Source organism: Myotis nattereri (genome assembly GCF_964212035.1).
Source record: "Myotis nattereri genome assembly, chromosome: 2".
NCBI classification, from domain to species: Eukaryota; Metazoa; Chordata; class Mammalia; order Chiroptera; family Vespertilionidae; genus Myotis; species Myotis nattereri.
This window is the reverse complement of record NC_138076.1, coordinates 140,182,932-140,207,267: the sequence shown is the minus strand read 5'-3', so window position 1 is coordinate 140,207,267 and position 24,336 is coordinate 140,182,932. Positions and strand designations below refer to the sequence as shown.

At 35.9% G+C, this 24,336-nt stretch overlaps 1 protein-coding gene across 2 annotated transcripts in view; it reads right to left on the bottom strand.

The window, feature by feature from the left end:
• Positions 1-24,336, bottom strand: part of PPP1R12A (protein phosphatase 1 regulatory subunit 12A) — a 163,363-nt gene that overhangs the window by 23,788 nt on the left and 115,239 nt on the right. The window contains exons 10-18 of one of the 2 annotated variants that reach the window (XM_081083374.1): positions 19,666-19,881; positions 18,370-18,464; positions 17,480-17,584; positions 16,147-16,314; positions 15,573-15,749; positions 8,960-9,050; positions 7,512-7,712; positions 7,100-7,268; positions 4,621-4,742 (exon numbers count right to left, since the gene is read on the bottom strand). In XM_081083374.1, the coding sequence (XP_080939500.1) occupies positions 4,621-4,742; positions 7,100-7,268; positions 7,512-7,712; positions 8,960-9,050; positions 15,573-15,749; positions 16,147-16,314; positions 17,480-17,584; positions 18,370-18,464; positions 19,666-19,881 (1,344 nt within the window). The remainder of the gene's footprint in view (positions 1-4,620; positions 4,743-7,099; positions 7,269-7,511; positions 7,713-8,959; positions 9,051-15,572; positions 15,750-16,146; positions 16,315-17,479; positions 17,585-18,369; positions 18,465-19,665; positions 19,882-24,336) is intronic. The other variant, XM_081083375.1, reaches the window with a different exon arrangement.

Here is a 24,336-nt window from a genome sequence, read left to right as displayed (position 1 = left end):
ACAAGCTCCCGACTGCTCTGAACTCCGGTTCCAGCAAGTGTCTGGGGACCCAGGACTCATACGGGGAGAGGCTGCTCTGTCAGGCGGCGGCGGGCGAACTTGGGGGACGCTTTCCCTCGGAGGTGCTTGCGGCCGTTACCGGGACACTGAGACGCGCGACTCCAGGCGCGGAGAATCAGCCATAGCTTCTTTCTCCGCCCTTTTGACTCCCTGAGACCCCGCCCCACCCAGGCTGCGGCAGAGGCTTTTGCATGTGAATGTACCTAACTATAGCCCAGCCAAGCAGACCCGGAACTTCCAAGAGAAGGCCCAAGGCCCCGCAGCAGCTTGCATTGCTTCACAGCTGAGCCTCTTCATGGTTCCTGCTCTGTGGCCTCAGGCAGGGGCTGAATTAGCACCTCCTTAGATCCAGGAGCCACTGTACCCAGTGGTCAGAGGGGGACCATTCTCCCACTTCAGACACAGCTGCTTCCCACAGCCAATTGGCCTGGAGGTCAATTCCTCCCAGTGATCCTACAACAACCAAGGCACCAAGAGTGCATCAAGAGTGCCCACCTCAGGTAACTGGGGAGGCTGAGCCACTGGGCCCTACAGGACACCTGGCGCGCAGGGCCACTCTATCAACACAGGGAAGCAGCCAAAATGCGGAGACAAAGAAACAGGTCACAATTGGCAGAAACGGAGGAGGGCAGACGACTGGATATAGAGTTCAAGGCCACGTTTATAAGGTTTGTCAAGAATTTTATGGAAACCGCCGATAAATTTAATGAATCCCTCAAGGAGTATAGTGAGACCATGGAGGACATGAAAAAGGACCAACTAGAAATTAAGCATACACTGACTGAAATAAAGAATAATTTACAGAGATCCAGCAGCAGACAAGAGGATCCCAAGAATCAAGTCAAAGATCTGAAATACAAAGAAACAAAAAATACCCAACCGAAAAAGAAAAAAGAAAAGAGATTCAAAAAATATGAAGCTAGTGTAAGGAACCTCTGGGACAACTTCAAGCGTACCAACATCAGAATTATAGGGGTACCAGAAGGAGAGAGAGGACAAGATATTGAAAACCTTTTTGAGGAAATAATGACAGAAAACTTCCCCCACCTGGTGAAAGAAATGGACTTACAAGTCCAGGAAGTGCAGAGAACCCCAAACAAAAGGAATCCAAAGAGGACCACACCAAGACACATCATAATTAAAATGCCAAGAGCAAAAGATAAAGAGAGAATCTTAAAAGCAGCAAGAGAAAGACAGTCAGTTACCTACAAGGGAGTACCCATCCGACTGTCAGCTGATTTCTCAACAGAAACCATGCAGGCCAGAAGAGAGTGGCAAGAAATATTCAAAGAGATGAATAGCAAGAACCTGCAACCAAGATTACTTTATCCAGCAAAGCTATCATTCAGAATGGAAGGTCAGATAAAGAGCTTCACGGATAAGAAAAAGCTAAAGGAGTTCATCACCACCAAACCAGCATTATATGAAATGCTGAAAGGTATTCTTTAAGAAGAGGAAGAAGAAAAAGGAACTCTTACCATTTGCCACAGCATGATGGAACTGGAGAGCGGATAAATACCACAAGATCTCACTTATTTGTGGAATATAATGAATAACATAAACTGATGAACAAGGACTGATCCAGAGACGGAGAGGCTTTGATTGGACTGTCGGGCCTTGGAAGGAAGGTAGGGGAGGGTGGGGGCAAGGGGGAAGGATCAACCAAAGGACTTATATGCAAGCATATAGGCCTAACCAATGGACACGGACAACGGGGGGGGGGTGAGGGGATGAGCGGGGGGTGGCGGGGGGGGGGGGGGGTAGAGGTACACATATGTAATATCTTAATCAATAAAAAAATATTTTAAAAAAAAAAAAAAAAAAAAGAGATAATCATCATGTATGGTCCTAGTTGAGTCCTAATCAAACCAGCAAAGTATAAAACTACAACAACAAACCATTTATAGCATATATGAATTAAATTTATATTAAAACTGACTGAATATTCAATGTTAAGGATTTAGTGTTTATTTAACAATAAGTCTAATCTGGTATTGTGCTCATTATGTCATAATATTGTGGTTACTATTTTTAATTATTTTTATTCCTTAAAAATATATACTAACATTTTTACAGATAAAGTGATATGTCTAAGATTTTCTCAAAATAATATGGGAGTTGGAGAAGTGGTGAGGAATTAGCTTAAATAATGGATAGTTGGGGTGGGATCATTATACTTTTGCATTATTTTTGCATGGCTTAATTTTTCTATATTAAAAAATTAAATGAGTCTGGCCAGTGTGGCTCAGTGGTTGAGTATTGAACCATGAACCAGGAGATCACGGGTTCCGATTGCCTGTCAGGGCACATAGCCAGGTTTCGGGCTCCAACCCCAGCAAGGGGCATACAGGAGGCAGCCAATCAATGATTCTCTCTCATCATTGATATTTCTATCCCTTTCTCTCTCTCTCCCCCTTACTCTCTCTAAAATTAATAAAAACATGTATTTTTTTAAAAATTGAAAGAAAAAAGGGAAAAAGCAAAGTAAAAAATCAAACAAACAAAAAATAAGATAAAACAAATTATATTTGTCCTACTACAGTTGTACACTGTATTGAAATAGTATAAATTTCTCCTTAACTGAGCTAATTCATAGTTCTTTTTTCTCCTGCATATGAACAGCAATGTCAGGCATACAATTAGGAATCAGGAAAGAAATGAAATTCTATAGGATCATTATAATTTGGTAAGTAAAGCACTGCTTCTAACCAGCATCATTGGACGGAAATAACAGTTATGTGTTTATCTTATAATCATGTTCATAAAATGGGATTAAATGTAAAGCATCTTTCAAGAACCTCTAAGATGAGAGCAGTTTAGTCATTATACAATAATCAATATACGTATGCTGAGCTGCAGCTATTATTACAAAAGAGCTCCTGCTTTTAACACACAAAAAATCTTAGTAGTTATTAACTACCCTTTATAAATTTTCCTATTTCATAACTTGGCTTAACAACACATAGTGATGATCTAAAGCAGCGGTTCTCAACCTGTAGGTTGCGACCCCTTTGGCAGTCGAACGACCCCTTTCACAGGGGTCGCCTAAGACCATCCTGCATATCAGATATTTACATTACGATTCATAACAGTAGCAACATTACAGTTACGAAGTAGCAACGAAAATAATTTTATGGTTGAGTCACAACATGAGGAACTGTATTTAAAGGGCCAGAAGGTTGAGAACCACTGATAGCAACTGGTTGACTGCCGGGAGCCGGTCCATCCTTGCTGTTTCAAAGGACCTGGCATATATGGCATACTGTTCTTAAAATGTTTGCTCACCTTCTTGGCACTATGTGTTTTAACCAAGGTCTCCTCTCTGAGAAAGATTGTTTCCCCAGGTAGAGATTTTCCCCTGAAGTTAGGGAGGGAATAAAACCCCTCAACTAAGTGCCAGGCGGGTAATTAATCACTTTAACTACGAACAATCATGCTTAAGCTACATAATCTTTACTCCCTGGAATGGAGATAAGAAACGCCCTAACCTTTGTAATAGAGATTGATAGGATTGAATCAACTGGTATAAATACAGATGTAACAAGACAGCAAGAGACAGAGAGAGAGACAGAACCTAGGCACAGAACCTACACAGAACGTCTCTAGAGACAGAAGAACTTGGCTGGAGAGAACATGGCAAAAGATCCTGGACAGAAACTGGCCTCAGAACCTAGAGACAGAACCTAGTGAGAGAACATGGCAAAAGATCCTGGACTGAACCTGACTACAGAAATTGGCAAGAGAACCTGACTAGAACCTGGTGACTGCACCTGGCTGGAGAACCTGGACAGAACCTGGCTGGAGAACCTAGCGAGGGAACTTGGCTACAGAACCTGGCTGGAGAACCTGGAGAACCTGGCTGGAGAACCTAGCAAGACAACACGGACACAGAACCTGGCTGGAGATCCTAACCAGAACTTCACTAGAGATCCTGACCAGAACTTGGCTGGAGATCCTGGCTAGGCCGCTGATGAACTGAACGATGTCTCCGTGTCCTTCCTTCTTCGCTGACTCCGTCCACGCCTTTGGGGACCCCTGGACCCACTGGGGTTGGACCCCGGCAGTTGACTGTCTTCCCCCTGGTGGTTAGTGCACGTCATAGCAAGTGGTTGAGTGGCCATAGCATATCATTAGCATGTTACACTTTGCTTAGTTGAACGGCCGAACTTTTATGTACGTTTATGAACTTCTATTTCATAACTTGGCTCAACAACACATAGTGATGATCTAAACAGTATATAAACTGAGCCATGTAAGATATTATTAATTATTAGTATGCACTTTGGAAAAGAAGCATACTAGTCTGGCCAGGTAGCCCAATTGGTTAGAGCGTTGTCTTGATATGCCAAGGTTGTGGGTTCATCTATAATCAGGACACATACAAGAATGAACCAGTGAATACATAAAAAAGTTCAAATCAAAGTTTCTCTCTCTCCCTACCTCCTCCCTAAAATAATTTAAATAGGATTTGAAAAAAGAATAAGAAGAAGAAGGAGGAGAAGGAGAAGGAGAAGAAGGAGAAGCATACTATCAGGAAATTATATTTTAATAGGTTCTCACATCTTGTGTCCAAAATGAAACTCCAGTAGATCTTCTTTTCTCTCTTGGTCGCCGTCGCTCCCTGATTGACTTAGGCTGTGATTTATCTTCTCCTTCTTTCTCCTCTTCTCTCTTTTCTCCTTCTGTTAAGGATTACAATGCACCACATGGTAGCAATGTATCTTGACAGTATTTTACAAGGCAAATGTAAAAACAATTCCAAGTCAACCTCCTTTGTGAAGCCTTCTAAAATTCTCTAATCATTATCAAATTTTTCCCCTTCCTATAACACTTGGTGTAAATATATATGTGTATTTCTCATCAGATACATTCATCAGGATCAAGACAAGAACTAATTTTAATTACTTAATTTTCCTAGTGCCTAAACAAGTTTTGCTCCAAAGATATACTTAGTAATATTTGCTGATCAGAAAATAATTAAATCCTAAGAAGATTCAATTGGGGCTCTTTTGGTAGGAAGATGGTTATTATACCCAAAGTTAACACTTCAAGAAAACAAACAAACAAACAAACAAACAAACAAACAAACAGTTCTTAATGATAGAATAGCTAGTAGGCATCATAAAACTTTATCAGTTTCTGCTTCTACTATTCCCAGTCCTCATTCAGCAGAATGCAGTATTCATTTCATTTCTATTAGACAGCATCTAAGAGAAAATCAATTTTTCTGGAAAAAATATTTATCTTTCTTTAAAAAAAATCAATGTGAAAAAATATTAGTCTTAAAATTCGTTTCCTTCCTGGGACAGCTAAAATGGCTTCAGACATACAGGCTTAGGGAATACTAGGGCCTTTGAATATGCTTTAAGAAGTACACATATATGGAACAAAAAAAAATGATTTTTAAAAGGCTCCTTGTATCATTAACAAAGAGTCACAGCAAAGGACAACCCAAAATTATAGTATTAAGAGGAGTTTTAAAAATTATTTTTGGAATCAGTTTAGAGCAAAGATCTTAAATTCCAATGCCTGTAGTGGCAATCCAGGTAATGAAAATGTACAAAGGGGCCAGGAGGGCACTTTTCCAGGGGGGGTGGAGGGCTGCTATTATTTGGCTCAAGTCAATTGATGACATGTGAAAATTCATACCGAGTGATGCCAAATCTTTTAAATATTCAATAGACAATGGAAAGCTGAACTATTATGCAAATATACGTAAGTTTAAATGTTGGCTCAAAATTTTTATAGCCGAAACCGGTTTGGCTCAGTGGATAGAGCGTCGGCCTGCGGACTCAAGGGTCCCGGGTTCGATTCCGGTCAAGGGCATGTACCTTGGTTGCGGGCATATCCCCAGTGGGAGATGTGCAGGAGGCAGCTGATCGATGTTTCTCTCTCATCGATGTTTCTAACTCTCTATCTCTCTCCCTTCCTCTCTGTAAAAAATCAATAAAACATATTTAAAAAAAAATTTTATAAACATTACTAGAGGCCTGGTGCACAAAATTCATGCACTCAGGGGTGGGGGAGTGTCCCTCAGCCTGGCCTGCGCCCTCTTGCAGTCTGGGAGCCCTCGGGAGATGTCCGATTGATGGCTTAGGCCCGCTCCCCATGCGACATCCTTAGCGTTGCCATGGAAGCGGGAGAGGCTCCCACCACTGCCACTGCACTCGCCAGCTTTGAGCCTGGCTCAGTGGCACTCCCCCTGTGGGAGCACACTGACCACTGGAGGGCAGCTCCTGTGTTGAGCATCTGCCCCCTGGTGGTCAGTGCACGTCATAGGGCCGGTCACTCTGCCATTTGGTCAATTTGCATATTAGCCTTTTATTATATAGGATGTGCACCTCTCAACTTAGTGGATCAAAAAACTAAAATATCTCAATGACCAACAAAAAAGCAGCTGGAAATTAGGAAAAACTTAATTTTCTGAAGTCTATATCTTACATAATTACTGCTATAATCTCATGGCTAAAACTATGAAATTTTGCTTTTAAAACATAAAATGCCTATAATTAGAAATAATCTTATTTAGTACCCATCTCTGATTTAAAGTAGAAATTAGAATTTAAATAGAAAGTTTATATGTAATAATAAGAAATGTTAATATTGAGCATCAGGATGCCAATATAGCTGAAAAAATCTATTTCTCGAGAAATAAGCATAAAAACTATTTTGTTTTAGCAGGGACATTATATGTGTTAAGTGATTTTAGTTTAAATCAATTTCACAAAATCATGTAAGAGACATGATACACATAACACGCAATAAATAAATACAAGCACTCAAACTCATAAACAATTCTTCTATACTGACTTTTCTACACTGGTAGATACAAAGATTTTTGTGGCATCTTAGGTTATAAAGATGTGTATCAATGCCAGTTCACATAATTTTCTTTTGATTTTATACTATTCTCACTCCCAACCATCTTATCAGGCTCCCAGTTTGGAATGTTGTTTCTTTTCTGTTGAAATACTAATTAGAAAAACCAATTCAAATGATTTGAAGGAAACAAAGTTTTTTCAAAATTTGGTCTTCTTACCTCTTTCATTTTCTTTTGTTAATCCTCGTGAGTAAGCAGAAGTTATACCTACAAGGCTATTTGGCCTACTTAGTTGACTTGAAGCATAGAGTGAACTGCTCATGGTAGAAAGTGAAGAGGATGGAGTGGTTGAACTTGAAGTTGATACTGATCTGTAACGCTGATAAGTCTGTAAAATATTAGATTTAAAATCCATTTAAAATATTAAACACACTTAAAAACATAGAACACTTAAATTTATTTCAATGAAAAAGTAATGTTCTACTCATGTCAAAATAATTCGGATATCTATTAAAACCCTTTTGAGTATTTTGTATATGGTTTGCTGGCATACAAATCTCCCTTGGATTTTGAAAATCACAGAAATTATTCCTACCATTTTACCTAGCTGTGTCATTGGTATACTATTTACCTCATCATATGTTCTGGAGTACTTTTGCTTATATTCATCTTCTCGAGAGGTTTCTGACTCCTTTTTTTCTTCTTGCTTCTCTTTATCTTGTTTTTCTTTTTCCTCTTTTTCTTTTTCTTCATTTTCTTGTTCTCTGGTTCGAATAGAACGACTTCTTCCTATTGTTTTTTCAGCTTCCTGAAGATCAGTCAATGTCACCCCCTGTACATAAAAATGATAAATTTAATTATGAGGCATTAAAGCTCACTTTGAAGGAATACTATAAGTAAAGAAAATGTGAATTAAAAGTCAAATATGCATGTTTGAAATTGGTTTGCAAAATGAAACAATTTCTACTTAGCAATTAACATTCATTCTATGAACAATCATCAGAAACAAGCATAATAAAAGAGGTAAAAAATAAAATGTGTAAGAAATTGTCTCTATATCCAACTAATTAACAAAATAGCATGGATGACAAAAATACCATTATGAATATAAATACTCCCAAAATGTCAGCAAATGAAGAAAAAGCCAAAAAATCAGTTTATATATCAAACTTATATGTATTTATGATTTTATATATGTATATACCCACAGAGATTTCAGTAAAAAAATAATTTTGAAGGTTAAGCCTTGAAGAACAGGAAGTTGATACTGATCTGTAACTGATCTGTAAAGGTCAGATTTTAAGAAGTAAAAGTATAAAGACAAAAAAATATGTTAATATTCTAGCTTGACATGTGAGTAATGGTAACGCTGAAATAGCTGACCCAGGACTTTGGTGCTCAACTGGGGGAAAAGAAAGACACAAAGGCATATATGGAATATAATTACAGTGGCAAGGAGGAGGTAATGAGATGATAACCAGTCTGAGTGTCATTTTTCTCATACTTGCACAGCAATTATTTAATATACCAAATAGACCCATTTCCCCAAACTCCAAATATTCTTGGAATTCTTTAGTAGTTATTAGAAATCACATATGATTAATTCATTTTAACACAGATATTCTGTGCCAGATATCACAATAGAAATAAAAAATACTCAAAGAGATACAAGGCATATGCTAATTAGATAAAATACAATATTAACAGTGTAATCATATAAAAAAATACTATGAGAGGGGTACTAAAACAACTTTTAAAAATATTTTTACTGATTTTTAGAAAGAGAGAAAGAGATGGAAACATCGATGTGAGGGTGAACCATCAATCAGCTGCCTCCCACATACCTCTAGGGATAGAGCCCAAGACCTAGGCATGTACCCTGACCAGGAACCAAACTGGCAACCTTTTGGTGCAAGGGACGATGCCCCACCAACTGAGTCACACTGGCTAGAGCTAAAGCAACTTTTATCTTTAAAGATTTACTCACATTATATAATGACATCAATATATTCATAGCACAGTAAAAAAGGAAAAGGTAACTTATTTTAAAGTTTCATATATTACAAACATTAAATATACCTGTGTTGACCTTCTAGACTGTCTTGCTTGTCTAGATCTTGCTTTTCTTTGGGATTCAGACTCTTCATCTCTAACAGGAGTGAGGTATGATCTACAGTAATATATAATAATCGTTAGTTGGAGATACAATAACTGTGAATGCTGTTACATATGAATGTGTGAGTGAAACATACAAGTTTAGCATTTTTAATATATTTTAAGAAAACTAGTCTTCAGAAAATGGTTACATCCACTCTGAAATTCAACAATGGAATCTGATAATCTTTTAGATTACATAGAACTAATCATATTTACATATCATATTTTTCAAATTCTTCCTAACTATAGATTTTAAAAGAACAACTATCTCCTTAGCCCCTTTTTGATTCCCTACAACACTTCCTAAGGTCATATCTCAAGTTACTGGCTAAACTCTATACTGTCTATGCCTATATGGTACAATCGGTAGGACTGAATGCAACCCTCAGGATACAGGATGACTAGTGAGTAAGCAGCACTCCCTGTACTCGTGTCCTTGCACATTTATTAATAATGTTTTTGGCAGATCCATACTCTTGTTCACAATAAAAGTACTCTAAAAATTCAAGTGGTTTTATACATGAACTTCTTTAAAATCAGCATTTCTCTTGGGTAATTGATTTTCTGATATAAAGAACTTAGCATTTATTTTCACTAAATCTCATCTTAAAAATCTAAGCCTATGTTCCATTCTGTCTTAGGACATGCATAATTTCAAAAGCATGCAATCTATGCTGTGAAATAATTAAAGAGTTAAACAAATATAAGTCAGAGTCTTGCTAAACAACAATAAAAAAACTTCGCTCCAATGACTAGTATTACTTTAGTTTTCTTTTTGTATTGCAGGGCTCTGTCTCATAATTTTCATTCTGTCTATACATCAACTCCCTAGAGTTCTAAGTTTTTAAAAATTAATTAATTAATCTTCACCCAAGGATATTCTTATGGATCCTAGAGTGAGGGGACAGGAAGAGAAATGGGTGGAGAGTGAGAGTGAGAGTGATGGACATAGCGGGAGACAGAGAGAGAGAGAGAGAAGAAAGAGAGGGAAACATTGATGTGACAGAGAACGTTGAACCTGCAACCCTTCAGTATATGGGACAACACCCCAACCAACTGAGCCATGCAGGCCAGGTCTAGAGTTTTAGGTTTTTAGGTATGAAAGATACTTCCTATTTTTATAACAATATTAGAGGCCCAGTACACAAAATTCGTGCATGGTTAGGGTCCCTAAGCCTGGCCAGCAATCAGGGCAGATCAGGGCCTTCTGGCTGCCAGCCGGGGACTTCCTTCATTCTGCACCACCCCCTGGTGGTCAGCACATGTCATAGCAAGCGATCGAACTCTCGAGGGAACACCTTGCCTATTAGCCTTTTATATATATAGATGACGAGGAGCTTGTTTGTTGACATTAGTGTTTTAATTTAGAAAATGTTATACATTCTAACATGTCTCCAGGAAGATCACACCATATTGAATGGTTTGAGAAGTACTGAGAGAAGAAACTGGTTTGTGTTTAACTCAGCATTTAAGTAGGGAATACTGCCTCCCCCGCCTTTCTGGTGGTACAACTATTTTTTTTTTTAATATATCTTATTGATTTTTTTTTTACAGGGAGGAAGGGAGGGGGATAGAGAGTTAGAAACATCGATGAGAGAGAAGCATCGATCAGCTGCCTCCTGCACACCCCCTATTGGGGATGTGCCTGCAACCAAGGTACATGCCCTTGACCAGAATCGAACCTGGGACCCTTTAGTCCACAGGCCGATGCTCTATCCACTGAGCCAAACCGGTTAGGGCGATGGTGGTACAACTATTAAATGTGAAAAAGTGCTCCATAAGACAACAGCTTGGAAATATAGTCCAATGAGTATCTCTGCCTCCATTCATTTAAAACTTCTTTATGCACCAACTAACCCTATTCAATTTATTGCTTTTTGTATTTCTACCATATGAGGAGAAAAAAAGTAACAAAAGGAGGTGAAACCTAAATGTGATGGGAAATCCGGTTAAGCAAAAATTTACAGCAGCTCATATGGCTGCATACCACTTTAGCATTTCATGAGCTCCTATAAAAGTAAACATGAACACAACACACTGAATTCTAACTACTATTATTTACATGGTCAAAGTTTTCATATTTAATTTTAAATAGGGTAATACGCATTGCCACTTTGCCCTTTTAACCCCATGACAAATCACTAACCAACCATCACACTCTCTTCTAAGTAGCCAAGATTCTTTTTAAATAATTTCAAGTGACCATGAAAGTTAATAAATCTATTTATCATATCCAGTTTATTATATTCAGGTTAGAGGGATGAAAGTTAATAGACTTGTAAAATCTGTTCATTTAAATTTCCCATACAACATTTCCCCAAATTAGCATAAAAATCTGGCCTATCAATTTCTGATACATATATTTGCTATATTTGATAGTCTCCATATGATATTCAGTTCCTTTCTCCATCCTTGGAGTGCCTCTACTCTAAGAATAAGATGTAGAGAAGAAAAATAGTTCATATATTTTGGTTTTTTATTCCAAAGAGCTGATCATCAAGAAGACAGCAGAATACAGCGAACTCCATTGAAGCCTTAATTATTATCCTAGATAATAAAAGGCTAGTATGCAAATTGACTGAACGGTGGAATGACCAGTCGCTATGATGTGCACTGACCACCAGGGGGCAGACGCTCACTGTAGGAGCTGCCCCCTGGTCATCAGTGCACTCCCCCAGGGGGAGTGCTGCTCAGCCAGAAGCTGGGCTCGGGCTCACTGCTGGCAAGCACAGTGGCGGTGGCAGGAGCCTGTCTCGCCTCCATGGCAGTGCTAAGGACTCCCAGGGAAGAGCAGGCCTAAACTGGCAGTCAGACATCCCCCGACGGGTCCCGGACTGCGAGAAGGCACAGGCTGGGCTGATGTTGTGCACTGGGCTTCTAGTGATACCATACTGTCAGACTGTATCTCTCTCTTTTTTTTAATCCTACCAGAGGATGTGTTTTTTTAATTGATTTTAGAGAGAGAGGAAGGGAAGGAGAGAGAGAAAAAATTGATGTTAGAGAGAAACATCAATCAGTTGCCTCTACTACGAGCTCCAACTGGAGATTGAACTCGCAGCCTAGGTATGTGCCCTGACCAGGAACTGAACCCACAGCCTTTTGGTTCATTGGACAATGTTCCAACCAACTGAACCACCTGGCCAGGGCAGACTGGCTCTTTTATATAACAACATAGGATATATAAGTTTATTACTTAGTAGTCTTACACTGCTTACAATTTTCTGAGCAATGGAAAGGTTGTTATTTTTAAAGTAAAACTTTTCCAATAAATGCAATAATTCCATATATATTTTTTAATTCACTGGCATTTACTGTATGAAAAACATATTTATTTATAATGTTTACATTTTGGCTAGTCAAACAAATTACATCTTTAAAAATCTGAATACCAACCCTTGCTTCATACTTAGCTTTTTCCCTTCCAGAGGGAATATAAATGGGCAAAGGGAGCTGCCTGAGCAAAAGGGAAATGGTGGAAGAGAGCGGTTATATTGAAGGAACAGTTCAATGTGAATCTGTGCTGCAAATACAGTTATTAGTAAGATACTGCTTTTTTTTTTTTTAAATCCTCACCTGAAGATATGTTTCTATGGATTTTTAGAGAGAGAGAAAGAGAGAGGCAGAGAGAGAAACAGAGAGAGTGAGAACCATCAATCAGTTGCCTCCTGTACGCTCCCTGGGGATCGAACCCAGGGATGTGCCCTGACTAGGAATCAAACCCACAACCGTTTGGTGTACAGGACGACCCACTGAACCACACTGGTCAGGGCAGTAAGGACTATCTTACAGTTTGAAAAGACTATGAAAAATTAGAAATACTTAAACAATAGAAGAATTTGCTATCATGCTCCATTTATCTAAAGCTAGCTTCTCTACTCCACATTCCCAAAACTAATCCTTTGGAAATCTTAACTAATAAAAACAGGACTCCTCACCCAATCAGATCAATAAAAATAGGGAAATTCTAAAATACGGTGGAATTTAATAGTGTTCATAGTAACTTTCCATAATATCCCAACGTACATATGTAATAGTACCTAAAGTAGCATAAATGTGTTGATTTGTTTTCAGCCACCATATATTCTTAAATCATCATATATACATTTTGGGGAAAAATTTTTTAACCATCTACATTTCAAAAAAATTAATGAAATTTAATTAAAAGACGAACAGAAGAGGCCAACAATGTATTCAAATTGCAAACAAATACTTGACATGAAACAAAACACAAACATCAATATCACTGCAAACATCATTGAAACAAGGTAAGACAAATTTTCTGTAAGAGACTAGGAAAAATGTCATTAGGCACATTTTGTTTCTAATGCTATTAGAATCTGCTCTGTCCTTACAATTATCTCCAAATATTTAATTCCCAATCTTTAATGTCTTCTAGGATTAATCCTAAAAAGTTGAAACTCAACTTTCTATAACAACATAAAAAAATGTGAGATTAAGAATTATAATTTGTTCTTAAACAACATATGATTCTAGGTATATATTCATTAGATATTGTCACTGAAGAATTTTTAAAAGCATGTAATGCTACAGTTAAAAAGGATTCTGGAAGTTAAAAATTATGTAAATCAAATACCTCAATTTACAGAAGAAATTCTGCCCTGTAGAAAATTCTAACTTTAGGATTAAGGAAGAACAAGGAATAAAAAAAAACCAAAGACTCCTAACCCTTTCTCTCCTTGGTGACCCCAACCCATAAAAGCAAAACACTCAAATTTATTTTTACTTAAGAGAATGATGGATGCCTATGCCTCTCTAATTTCTGTTGGCTGATGGTCTTATTAAGAACACTTCAAATAACCCAAACTGACTTAAATTCATAAAAAAATAAAGAAGGAATAATTCAAATATGATATGACCTATATAGGTACTCCAATCACAAAATTCAAACCACTTGTAATGGCATTATTAAATTGGATTACAAAAATATATGAAATGTAAATTTAATGACAGAAACTAAAGATGCAATGATAGGAAAGAAAATATTTAACATTAAAAATAACATTTTGTTACTTTTTATATGTTCACCACAAATATTACTGTAAGAATCTTACTGTTAGGATGCACTATGAGGCACCAAAGACAAAGGCTGTATAAAACTGTCCATTTATGAATACTATGTGTCAGAAATAAAACAAAGTTAACCTGGTCGGTATTTTACAAAAAAAAATATCAGTTATGTAGTTAATTAAATTCTGCAAGAGTGAAATATAAAAAAGGTTACACTTAGCTTCCCACTTTCCTTCTTTCTCAAGAGGAAAAACAAAATTCAAAGCTGGACCTGTCCAGTGTAGTTCAGTGGTTGAGCATGGACCTATGAATCAGGAGGACCTATGTCTGAGTTGCTGGCTTGATCCCTAGTGGGGAGCATGCAGGAGGCAGCTGATCAATGATTCTCTCTCATCATTGATGTTTCCATCTCTCTCTTCCTCTCTCTTCTGCTCTGAAATCAATAAAAAACATAAAGCTAGGGACTATGATATAGAAGAAAGAAGACTGTACTGATTCTTCTTGGATTCTTCTTGGATGCAGCTTTAGCTCTCACACTAACTAAATAAAAGTGGAAAAGTCACTTATTTCTGGATCTCAGTTTCCTTCTGTAAATTGAGAAGATATCCTTTCCGCATCTATGATTCCACACCACTGACAGAACACAAAATAAATTCATAGCTTCTAAAAATATTTAATTAACGAGTGCCTTCTATATACCAGAATTAAAACTAAGTGAATGAAATAAACAGTTAAAATTATTTGGCTTATACATATGCACAAGAAGCCACTTTTCACCAAAAGAATCTTAAAATGAAATTCTCAAAGGTAACAGCAAAAACCATTTAACATCCATCAGATTTCTTAATAATGAGGGGAAACAATGAGAAGAATAAAAAAACCCTGTTTTTGTCATGTTGTATCTGGTTTTCTTTTAAATATATTTTTATTGATTTCAGAGAGGGAGGGAGAGGGTGAGTGCAAGATAGAAACATCAATGATGAGAGAGAATCACTGATTGGCTGCTTCCTGCATGACCCCTACTGGAGACCAAGCCAGCAAGCCTGGTATGTGCCCCTGACTAGAATCGAACCTAGAACCCTTCAGTCTGCAGGCCAACACTCTATCCACTGAGCCAAACCAGCTAGGTGCATTTGGTTTTCCATGAGTATGATCATGTGTGAATAGATCTTCATTACAAAAATATTTTGAATGAAACCAACCATTAAAAACAGTAAGATGGCTAAGTAAACAGACAACTGTTTGTCTCAAAGCCTTTAAACAAAACCATCAATTCTGTTCTGGGTGGGTTAGCAAGCCTGAATGCTAATTAATGACTAACTATATCAATTTTCATAGTTCTGAGCTGATATAGATTACTTCCTTTATTATCCTAATGGAGAGATGGTGGTCAACTTCATAAGATTACAGAAACAAAACAAAACAAAACAAAACAAAACAAAACAAAACAAACAACTTCCATCACTGGGCAAGATATAGCAGCAGTTCTATTAGGACCTTTACACACCTGCGTCTCTCCCTGACCTCTGACGTGGAGGAGACAGTGCCAGCAGTAGTTGTAGTCAGGGTTGTGGTAGAGGCTGCAGCATTTACAACAGTTGGAGCAACAGGAATGGTCACTGCCGTAGGAACACTGTCCTTTTCTTTTTCAGTACTATCCTCAGCCCACAAACGATTTGAGGTACTATAGCATCACAAGCAGCAACACAAAAAGAGAAAAGGAAAACAGCTAAACAATGAAAGCACTTTCTAGCAGCTGAAAACATGTGACTACAGGGATGGATTTTTTTAAAATACAAGGCAAGACGTTTTTTAACTATGAACCAAAAAGCTCAACCAGAGCTGTCAAAGAGAGAAATTTGTATTTTAAGCAGCCTAATTCAAGGAAAGTTTGCAATTCAGGAATCTAATTTATTTCCCCAAACATGCATCACAGCAACTTTTTGGAACCAATTTTTGTTCGTAAATGATTTTAACATGGTAAATGAAAAAATCCAGAGCCCCACAATTTTCTAAACAAAAACGCATGCACGTACGTAAGCACATAGTAAGCCTGAACACAAAGTGTATCTGTGACTCACCTGCTTTGTGTGCCTGCTGAGGAAGAACCCGTTGTAATCTTTGTAGTAGTGCTTGTGCTGGAAAGCAGGCTTTTCTGAAGCCCAGCTGCAGAGGTAACTGTTGGTGTTGATGTGGTGCTTGGAACACTAGAACTAATCAAATCATCTTGTCTTCTACCAAAGGAGCAACTAAAGGAAAGAGTCATATCTCTATAGAATGTGTTTGTATGTGTATTCTATAGTCAATGTCTATACATTTTAAGATTCACAAGGCTAGGGGAAATCTAAAAAACTGTGTTCCTAAATACACCACCAGCTCCAGCACCAAGAGTTGCACCTACAACTTGCTAGAGTTTAGATAATTTCACTAATTTGGTAGTGTATCATTTTACTGCCTCCCCCCCTCCTTCAACAAAATGCAAAGATGATCTGATCTGGTATTTTACATTATCTGGAACTGTTCCAGACCATAAGGTCATGTCTGTCTGGGTCTGAGAAAAAATACTGTGGTTTGGATTTACTCAAGGAAAGTTAAGACTTTGACATTTTTGAAGAAAATTGTTTCAGCAATGGGTCACATCCTTAGGAGTGATCCATGCCTTATTATATTTCTTTGTCTTTTACTCTATTTTTTGGTTGCTTTTAGCCATGAAATAATTATTTACCCCCCTAGCCCCCCATATAATATTACCAACATTCTAATTCAAAACATTTCCATAGCTCTGAGTCCTAAGACAAGTGAAAAATTTCTAGGTCACCAAATAATGACCAGGTCAATTAAGACACTGATCTATTTCAATTGCTCCAGTCAATTATATAAGGAGCTCCTTTTTCACATACTACAATCGAAAAGATACTTCATAATATATCAAATTAATTATATATATATGTGTGTACACACACACACACACACACACACACACACACACGCATGCACACACATACATATACACACATATATATATATACACACACACACAGCAGGTCCTCAAATAACATCGTTTGCTCAATGTCATTTCATTATAATGTTGATGAGAAGCCGTAGGAACTCAACTCTTATTTATATTAATCAGCCTAAAGTAAAATTGGTTTCATCATATGACGTCTTGCTTAAAGTAGCAGAACCTACTGACATTATGTGAGGACTAAATGTAATATAATAGGAAGGCATCAGGAGGTGCAAAGTTTCACTCATTTTAAAATATATTCTGTTTTTCAACGTTTTATTTAAACATCAAATGATATATATTTTTAAAAGCACATTTTCTTATATAATATTAAATTGAGGAATTCAAACCAACGGCCTCATATTTTTATAAAATACATAAAAGTCACTTAAGAATTATATTACTACCTTTTATGATAAGTTGATCCTTCATTAATTGAGCTATTCCTTTTGAGATCATCTTCCCATTTTCTTCTTGTATAGGAACTACTTGTTCGCAAACTTGAAGAGTCTCTGAAAAACAATATACTTCAGATTCTGATAGATAATTTGTAAGTAGGGTTAAGAAAGCTGTACATTAATAAACATTAGTAGAAATAGAAACTAAAAAAAAAAAAATCCCTTGGGAAAATACTTTGGAATATGTATTAAGAAGTGGATGTAATTTTAGTTCTAAAATTCTATCCCTGAGGTATAATGCTATTTATAGGGGGGAAATTAAGATGTTTGCAGACATTTAAATTATGATCCCAAAATATTAGAAATTTAAATGTCTATAGTTTTAGGAGGGGAAGTGGTTACTTTAATTCAACAGATCTACGCTGTGGAATATTATGTACTGATGAAAAACAATCTAAGATTGCATATGAGATGTTAGATTTAAAAAAAGTCAAGATACAAAATTGGAGGCTTTAACATGATTACAACTATATTAAAAAGCTCACACTCTATCTGCTGAAAAATAGGAGGAAACAAACTAAATTAAATAGGGCATTTTTTCTACCCTTCTTTTTCCCCCCTTTTCTATATGTTTTACATATTTAGAGAGTATGTACTACCTTGTGACCTCAATTGCCACCACTGTCCCCTCGCTGTGCTCCACCACATATCTTTTTTCACTATTCATGAACAGAGCAAGCCAGAACTTCCTCAAGAGTCCTTGGTATTCTATTAGGAATACCCTCCCTCTCTTCCCATAACCCATATCCCACACAATTACAACAATGCTCATGCTTTAACTCTCATGCTAGATAATAAAGACTTTATAGGAAAGACAAAGCAAATCATAATGAATCTACCTGTTTTCCTTCTCTTCAATGTCAGATGTACTGGCTAGTCGTCTTGGTATTGTAGGTGCAACATATGCAAGCCTAGTTCCTTTACTATCTTTCTCCTATAAGACAGAAAAACAACAACAAAAAACCCACGAGTGAAAATAAATGTGTGATAATTATAGGTACTGCCAAGAGTATTTATTTAACAGCCATCACAGTTTATTTTATAGTATTTCCATAGCTAAAATCTAAAATTGATACCTATTAATAGTCAAGTACTATAAACACTTAAGGACAGTCTATTCAAACTAATTTTCTTTTCTTTCTCTTTTGATCTAAAATTAGACAGCATTCTAACATAAGAAAAGAAAAATTCCTCCACATTTTAATGACTCTTTCTAAAACTACTGTAACAGATTACTTAAAGTAATGTTGTATCAGAAGGTAAACTATCCTTATGGTTCATTAATTAAGTCCCAATGACTTAACACTTATGTTATATAAGGTATTATCTTGATATTCTACCCTTTAAAATGTAACAATACAATATTCAAAACAAAATTATTTAAATTATATATAAATATATATCTCCAAGTTTGGTTGAGTGTTTAAACAATAACATCTGATACATCCCAACTATATTGGCACCCATATATATGTTGGAAACAATAGGGCAATAAATTCATACAAAATAAAAATATTAAAATTACTTGATGCAAAATTCCATTTCTGAATTTCTGATACAATAAAACACTCCTAAACACAGAGAGAAAACTCTATGGAAAAAAAGTCCAAGCACTAAAAATGCAGAATATAAATAATCTAACTATATAAAATAACACTGAATGAACTGTGGTACATTCCATGTGATGCAATTTAATACTGCCTTTCAAAATATAGTTATTAAAACTACTCATGAAGACAAAATTGCTTGTGATGCATCAGATGGAAAAGCAGGTAAAAAAGTTGCAGATACTAGATAAATGCAACTTAGGAGTATAATCACATTCTAGAATAAATGTGTTCCTAAACTTTGGAAAACTTATCTAATAAATAAACTTGCTCCTTGATATATTTTATGGTAAATTCTCAAGTAAGATAAAGAGTTCCTTTATTGAGCGTAGTCTAATCATATGTAATGATTCCATACAGATATTTGTTTAAGGTAGGGACATTTGTATTGACATTAAATTATTAAGTCAGGTGAATTAAGTTGATACATAGATCTAATGATACATAGTAGAAAATCCAAGGGATCTGATGTTGCTAAAAAACAAATCATTAGAGTTTTCATAGAAACCAGATTGTGAAATACATTACCTTTTCTTTATTATCCAAAGAGGAGGAAAGCCTGGGACTTGATGCTGAACGCATAACACCCGCAGTGTCTTTTTCTTTCTGAGCCTCTTTAGATGCCGTGATCTCTGCAAGTGCACCATAACTACCAGTCTTCCTAAGTCCTAACCTCCACGATGCAGGAGACTCATCTTTTCTCTCTTCTTCTTTGGAAGAAATTTTTGTAGCTGAGGTTGGAAACTGTTTTTATTATTAAGGAGAAACAAAAAAGAATTATCAAGAGATCATTCCTTAAGCTGGAAATAGTAAGTTTACAGAAAAAAGAAGTTTAAAATTAGTTAAGAGTTTCAAGAATAACACTTTTACTAAGCAGGTTAATGTCTTAGTCAAAAGTGAAAAGATCTAAAACTGAAAAAGGAATGAACTACCTTTCCAGGAGTTAGATTTAGAAAACACACTGCACACTTTATGTCACACAGAAAAATTACGCTGCAAATACAGAGAAAAGAAATGAGCACACCAATAAGGACTTAAAACCATGCATTTTTGGAACCAATATTCATATTAAACTTGTTATGTTGTAACCGAACATAAACCCTTGCACATTGAAATGCCTCACCATAGATTTTTCTCCCTTACTGGGCACAAGAACAATGCCAGTTTTGCGCAAGCCCTGCCTCCATGATGCGGGATCTACTGATTCCACCACAGGCATGATAGGAGCAATGAACTCATACTAAAGCCAATTAAAATAAGACAGGTAAAGAGATAGATTGAAAGCATGAAAACAGAAAAGAAAGTTATGGAAAAAAAACACACTTTTTTCTTTCATGAAAAATTTTTACAAATAAGTTAAAATCCAGTAAGTGGGTAATAATCCAATCTTTAAAAGTTACTGAAAACAAGTTCCACTTTTAGCATGAAAAAAATCTAAAGAATATAATAAATGTCTAAAGCAGTAAAAGGCACACAGAGCAGATAATATTATAGAATGTGAATGAATAAACTATTTCACTTCAAATTTTTTTAAATTCATTTATATATTTGGGTTAAAAATTTTAAATTCAGCATAATCAATAAAAAAGTAATGTGACATCTTCTGGTTACAATTTTTTTTCAGTAATATTTTAATATCATAACCTTATATTTACTGTTTGATTTTTCCACTAAACATTAAACATTTTAACTAAAAAGTTTGGTACAAATATTAATTTCATTTCCAGGGCTTTCCTTCCAACAGTCCTAAAACTGAAACATCTGTTATCTTTAACTAGTTCACATCATCAACTTCACTTACAGAATTTAAATATTCAATCACAGTGAAATATGGATGGTGAATATGCAACTAAATAGTTGCTGCAAGCATAGGATATGACTATTTAAAAAAAAATCACTTCTTTCATATTTACTGCCAAAATTTGCTATAATTAGCAGATTAATAGAGCTTGCTGAAGCACCCATGATGACAGAGGGCCATTTCACCAGACAAAACTGTTATAAGATACCTCTGGTACTTCCAGTAGTTAATTCCCATCAATAGGGATGAAAACAGACATATGATATACAACATTCCCCGAAGTGTGTACTGAGGCACTCCAGGGTGCAGAACAAAATCACAGGAGCACTATGGGATATTTTAAAGTTTTGAAAGAAGCAGAGTAACACCTGTTGGACACTGTACAAACTGTGATTATTAACTTATTTGCACTTAACTACTTAATAAATGAAACAAGTATTTCTTTCAGCCAAGTGGCACTGTGAAAAGATAAATTAGTAAGACACGAGGGGCTCCATGAATCGAAAAAGCTCAGGAACCACATGGCAGGCACTGAGGTGACTGGTTATTGATTTCTGAGATTAAAGTTATAGTCCTCTAGAACAGGCGTTGGCAAACTCTTTTCTGTAAAGGGCCAAATTGTAAATTTTAGACTTTGAGACCACAGAGTCTGTTATAGCTACCCAACTATGTTGTTGTAGCACAAAAGCAGCCACAGGAAATACGTAAGTGAAAAATGTGGCTGTATTCCAATAAAACTTTATGTAGAAACACTGAAATTGGAATTTATGTCACAAAATATTTTGATTTCCTCCCCTACAACCATTAAAAAAATTCGGAAGCCATTCTTACTTGTAGGCTATATAAAAGCAGGTAGTGGGGTCCAGCTTTGGTTCACAGACCATGGATACCAATCCCTACCCATGAACCTCCCCAAAACTGGAAACAAATGTTACTTCTCTATGATAAGAAGGTCAGATAGCAGATAACATTTACTGAATGTTGTAATGGAAACAAACATTTAACAAATGTTTATTGGTGTCAGGCCCTAAGCTAAGTGCTTCATATGGGTTATCTCATTTAATTCTTACAACCACCAAATGAAATACTATTACTATTGTAGAGTTGAGAAAAATGAGGCAATATTATAAATTCTGAAATAAATATTGGTTGCACTATAATGACTGACATACTTCCATTCTGTCCAACATGAATTTGCTTTTAAGTTCTGGTGTATATATTCAAAAGCACCTTTCAATTTTATTTGAAATATAAAGGACCTCTCTAAAATACTCACCTATACTCACTCCCTGAAACTCTTATTTTAGCTTTAATGATAGGGCACTACTTTGACTTTCCTACTCTTCGGATCAGTCCCCCTTTTTGATCTTTTTGTCATTCTTGTAGTTGGCAAGTTTCCTTGTCATAGCCCTGCAACATAAGTACTCCAAGAGTTTATTATCAGATCTCCTATGTTCTCTTTCCAGTTTCTTCTCCTGGTGGTTGGGTGTAGGGTGCTGTCTACTTCTTCAGGCTAAATATTAATTGCATTCAGCTTATTCTTCAATTTGTTACTCTCTAGCTCAGTTTGACTTCTAAATTCCCATTCTTGATCATCCCTGAATTTCTATTTACCTTTAGAAAAAACACACAACACAACTTGTTATAGTTCATATATCTTACCATTTAGTTTGGGGCTCTATATTACTTTGAATGAGCCTTAAATCAATGTGGTTTTAATCAATGGTTTGTTCTTTGAATGGTTGCTAATACTGTACATAATCTTACTGAGTATTATACAAAATGAAGGTGTGGTATCAAACTTCAGGTTGAAACAAACTTAAGAAAAACTATAATGTTAAACTGAAGTACATAAAGTAGTACTGAACATAATAAGAGGCTTTAAAAAAATCATACACTAATGATAAAAAGATCATACCAACCATTAAAAAATAACACTTCAATTTTTTTGTACACTATGAATTTACTGCTTTGAATAAAATTTGTCTATTAAACCTTAAAAAACAAAGACTGAAACAATATAACCTTTAAATTAGGTTATGATGCTTGAAATTGAGAATTGGTATTTCTAAATATTCAAGTTATAGAAGCAAATAATTATCAAGTTAATTTAATTACAAAATCAGAATTCTGAATAAGAATTTTATAAGCAAACAAGTTATTAGCTCATTAATCTAACAGAGCTATTAAGTGTTTGCTTTCAATTAGGGTAGTTGGCATAAATCAAGAAGTAAATTGCCATAAATTTGGAGCTATGCTTGAGAAAAATACAATTAATCACAAGAAGTCTATTGTAATTATTTGACTCTGGTAAGACATGGCTTAGCCAAGTACTCAAAAGAATGACAGCCAGTTTAATGGCCAACTATTCCAAGGGGATGGAGCTTTTGAGGAACTTTGGCTAATCCACATTCTAACAAATAATAAATAAAAAGAGCTAAAATTCATTGAAGAAGTATATAGAGGTTATATAATTAAATAAGACTTTAGTTAAAGCAGCTTGTGGTGACACCAGTTATGTATGACATGATAACCAAATTCTCCATAAGCAGCTGGAGAATTCCATTTGAAAGCATATATAATTTTAATCATATGAACATGGGATCTAGCTGAACTCAAGAAACCCTTAGTTCTAGACTGTAGAAGGTTAAGACAACTACTCATTCATACAGTTTTCTGATACTCAAACCACACAAGTGAAATCCATACATTTCTACCACTAAGATTCACATTATTGATTTCATTAGGAAAAGTTTTAGAAAAGGATTAGTACTAACAGTATAGATTTAAAAAAATTCTCTTCTTTATGATTTTAAAAGACTCACATTTTGACCACTTGGAGCCAAGCCCAAAGATTAGCAAGATTGACACTATAATAGAAACACTACAGGGATTTTAACATTAGTCCTCAAACCCATGCAAACCAAATAATGTCAGATAAGCAACAAAATAAAAAATGACAGCTACACAAAATGTACAATCCCTGAGTGCACCCTTGATTTGAAAAAAGAAGTTAGGAAAACATAACTGTAACCAGGAGGGAAATTGGGGAAATCTTGAGTATGGTCTGCACATTAGTGAACGTAGATAATAACAGTATTATATCAAAGTTAAATTTCCTAAGTATGATAATTTTAGTGTGGGAGTGAAAGATAATGACTTTGTGCCTATGAGATACTCAAGTATTTACAGCAAAGTGTTATATTGATTGTAACCAATTCTTAAATGGTTCAGCAAAAAAGATGTGTGGAGTTTGTGCATGTGTGTTTGTGTTTATATAAAAAGAGGTACATGAGTATACTCCTTAAAGACAAGTAAGGGGCAGTGGAAAAGAAGTCTTTGAAAACAGATAAGTAGGTAAAAAAACAACTACACAGAACTCTTAATCTTAAATTTGG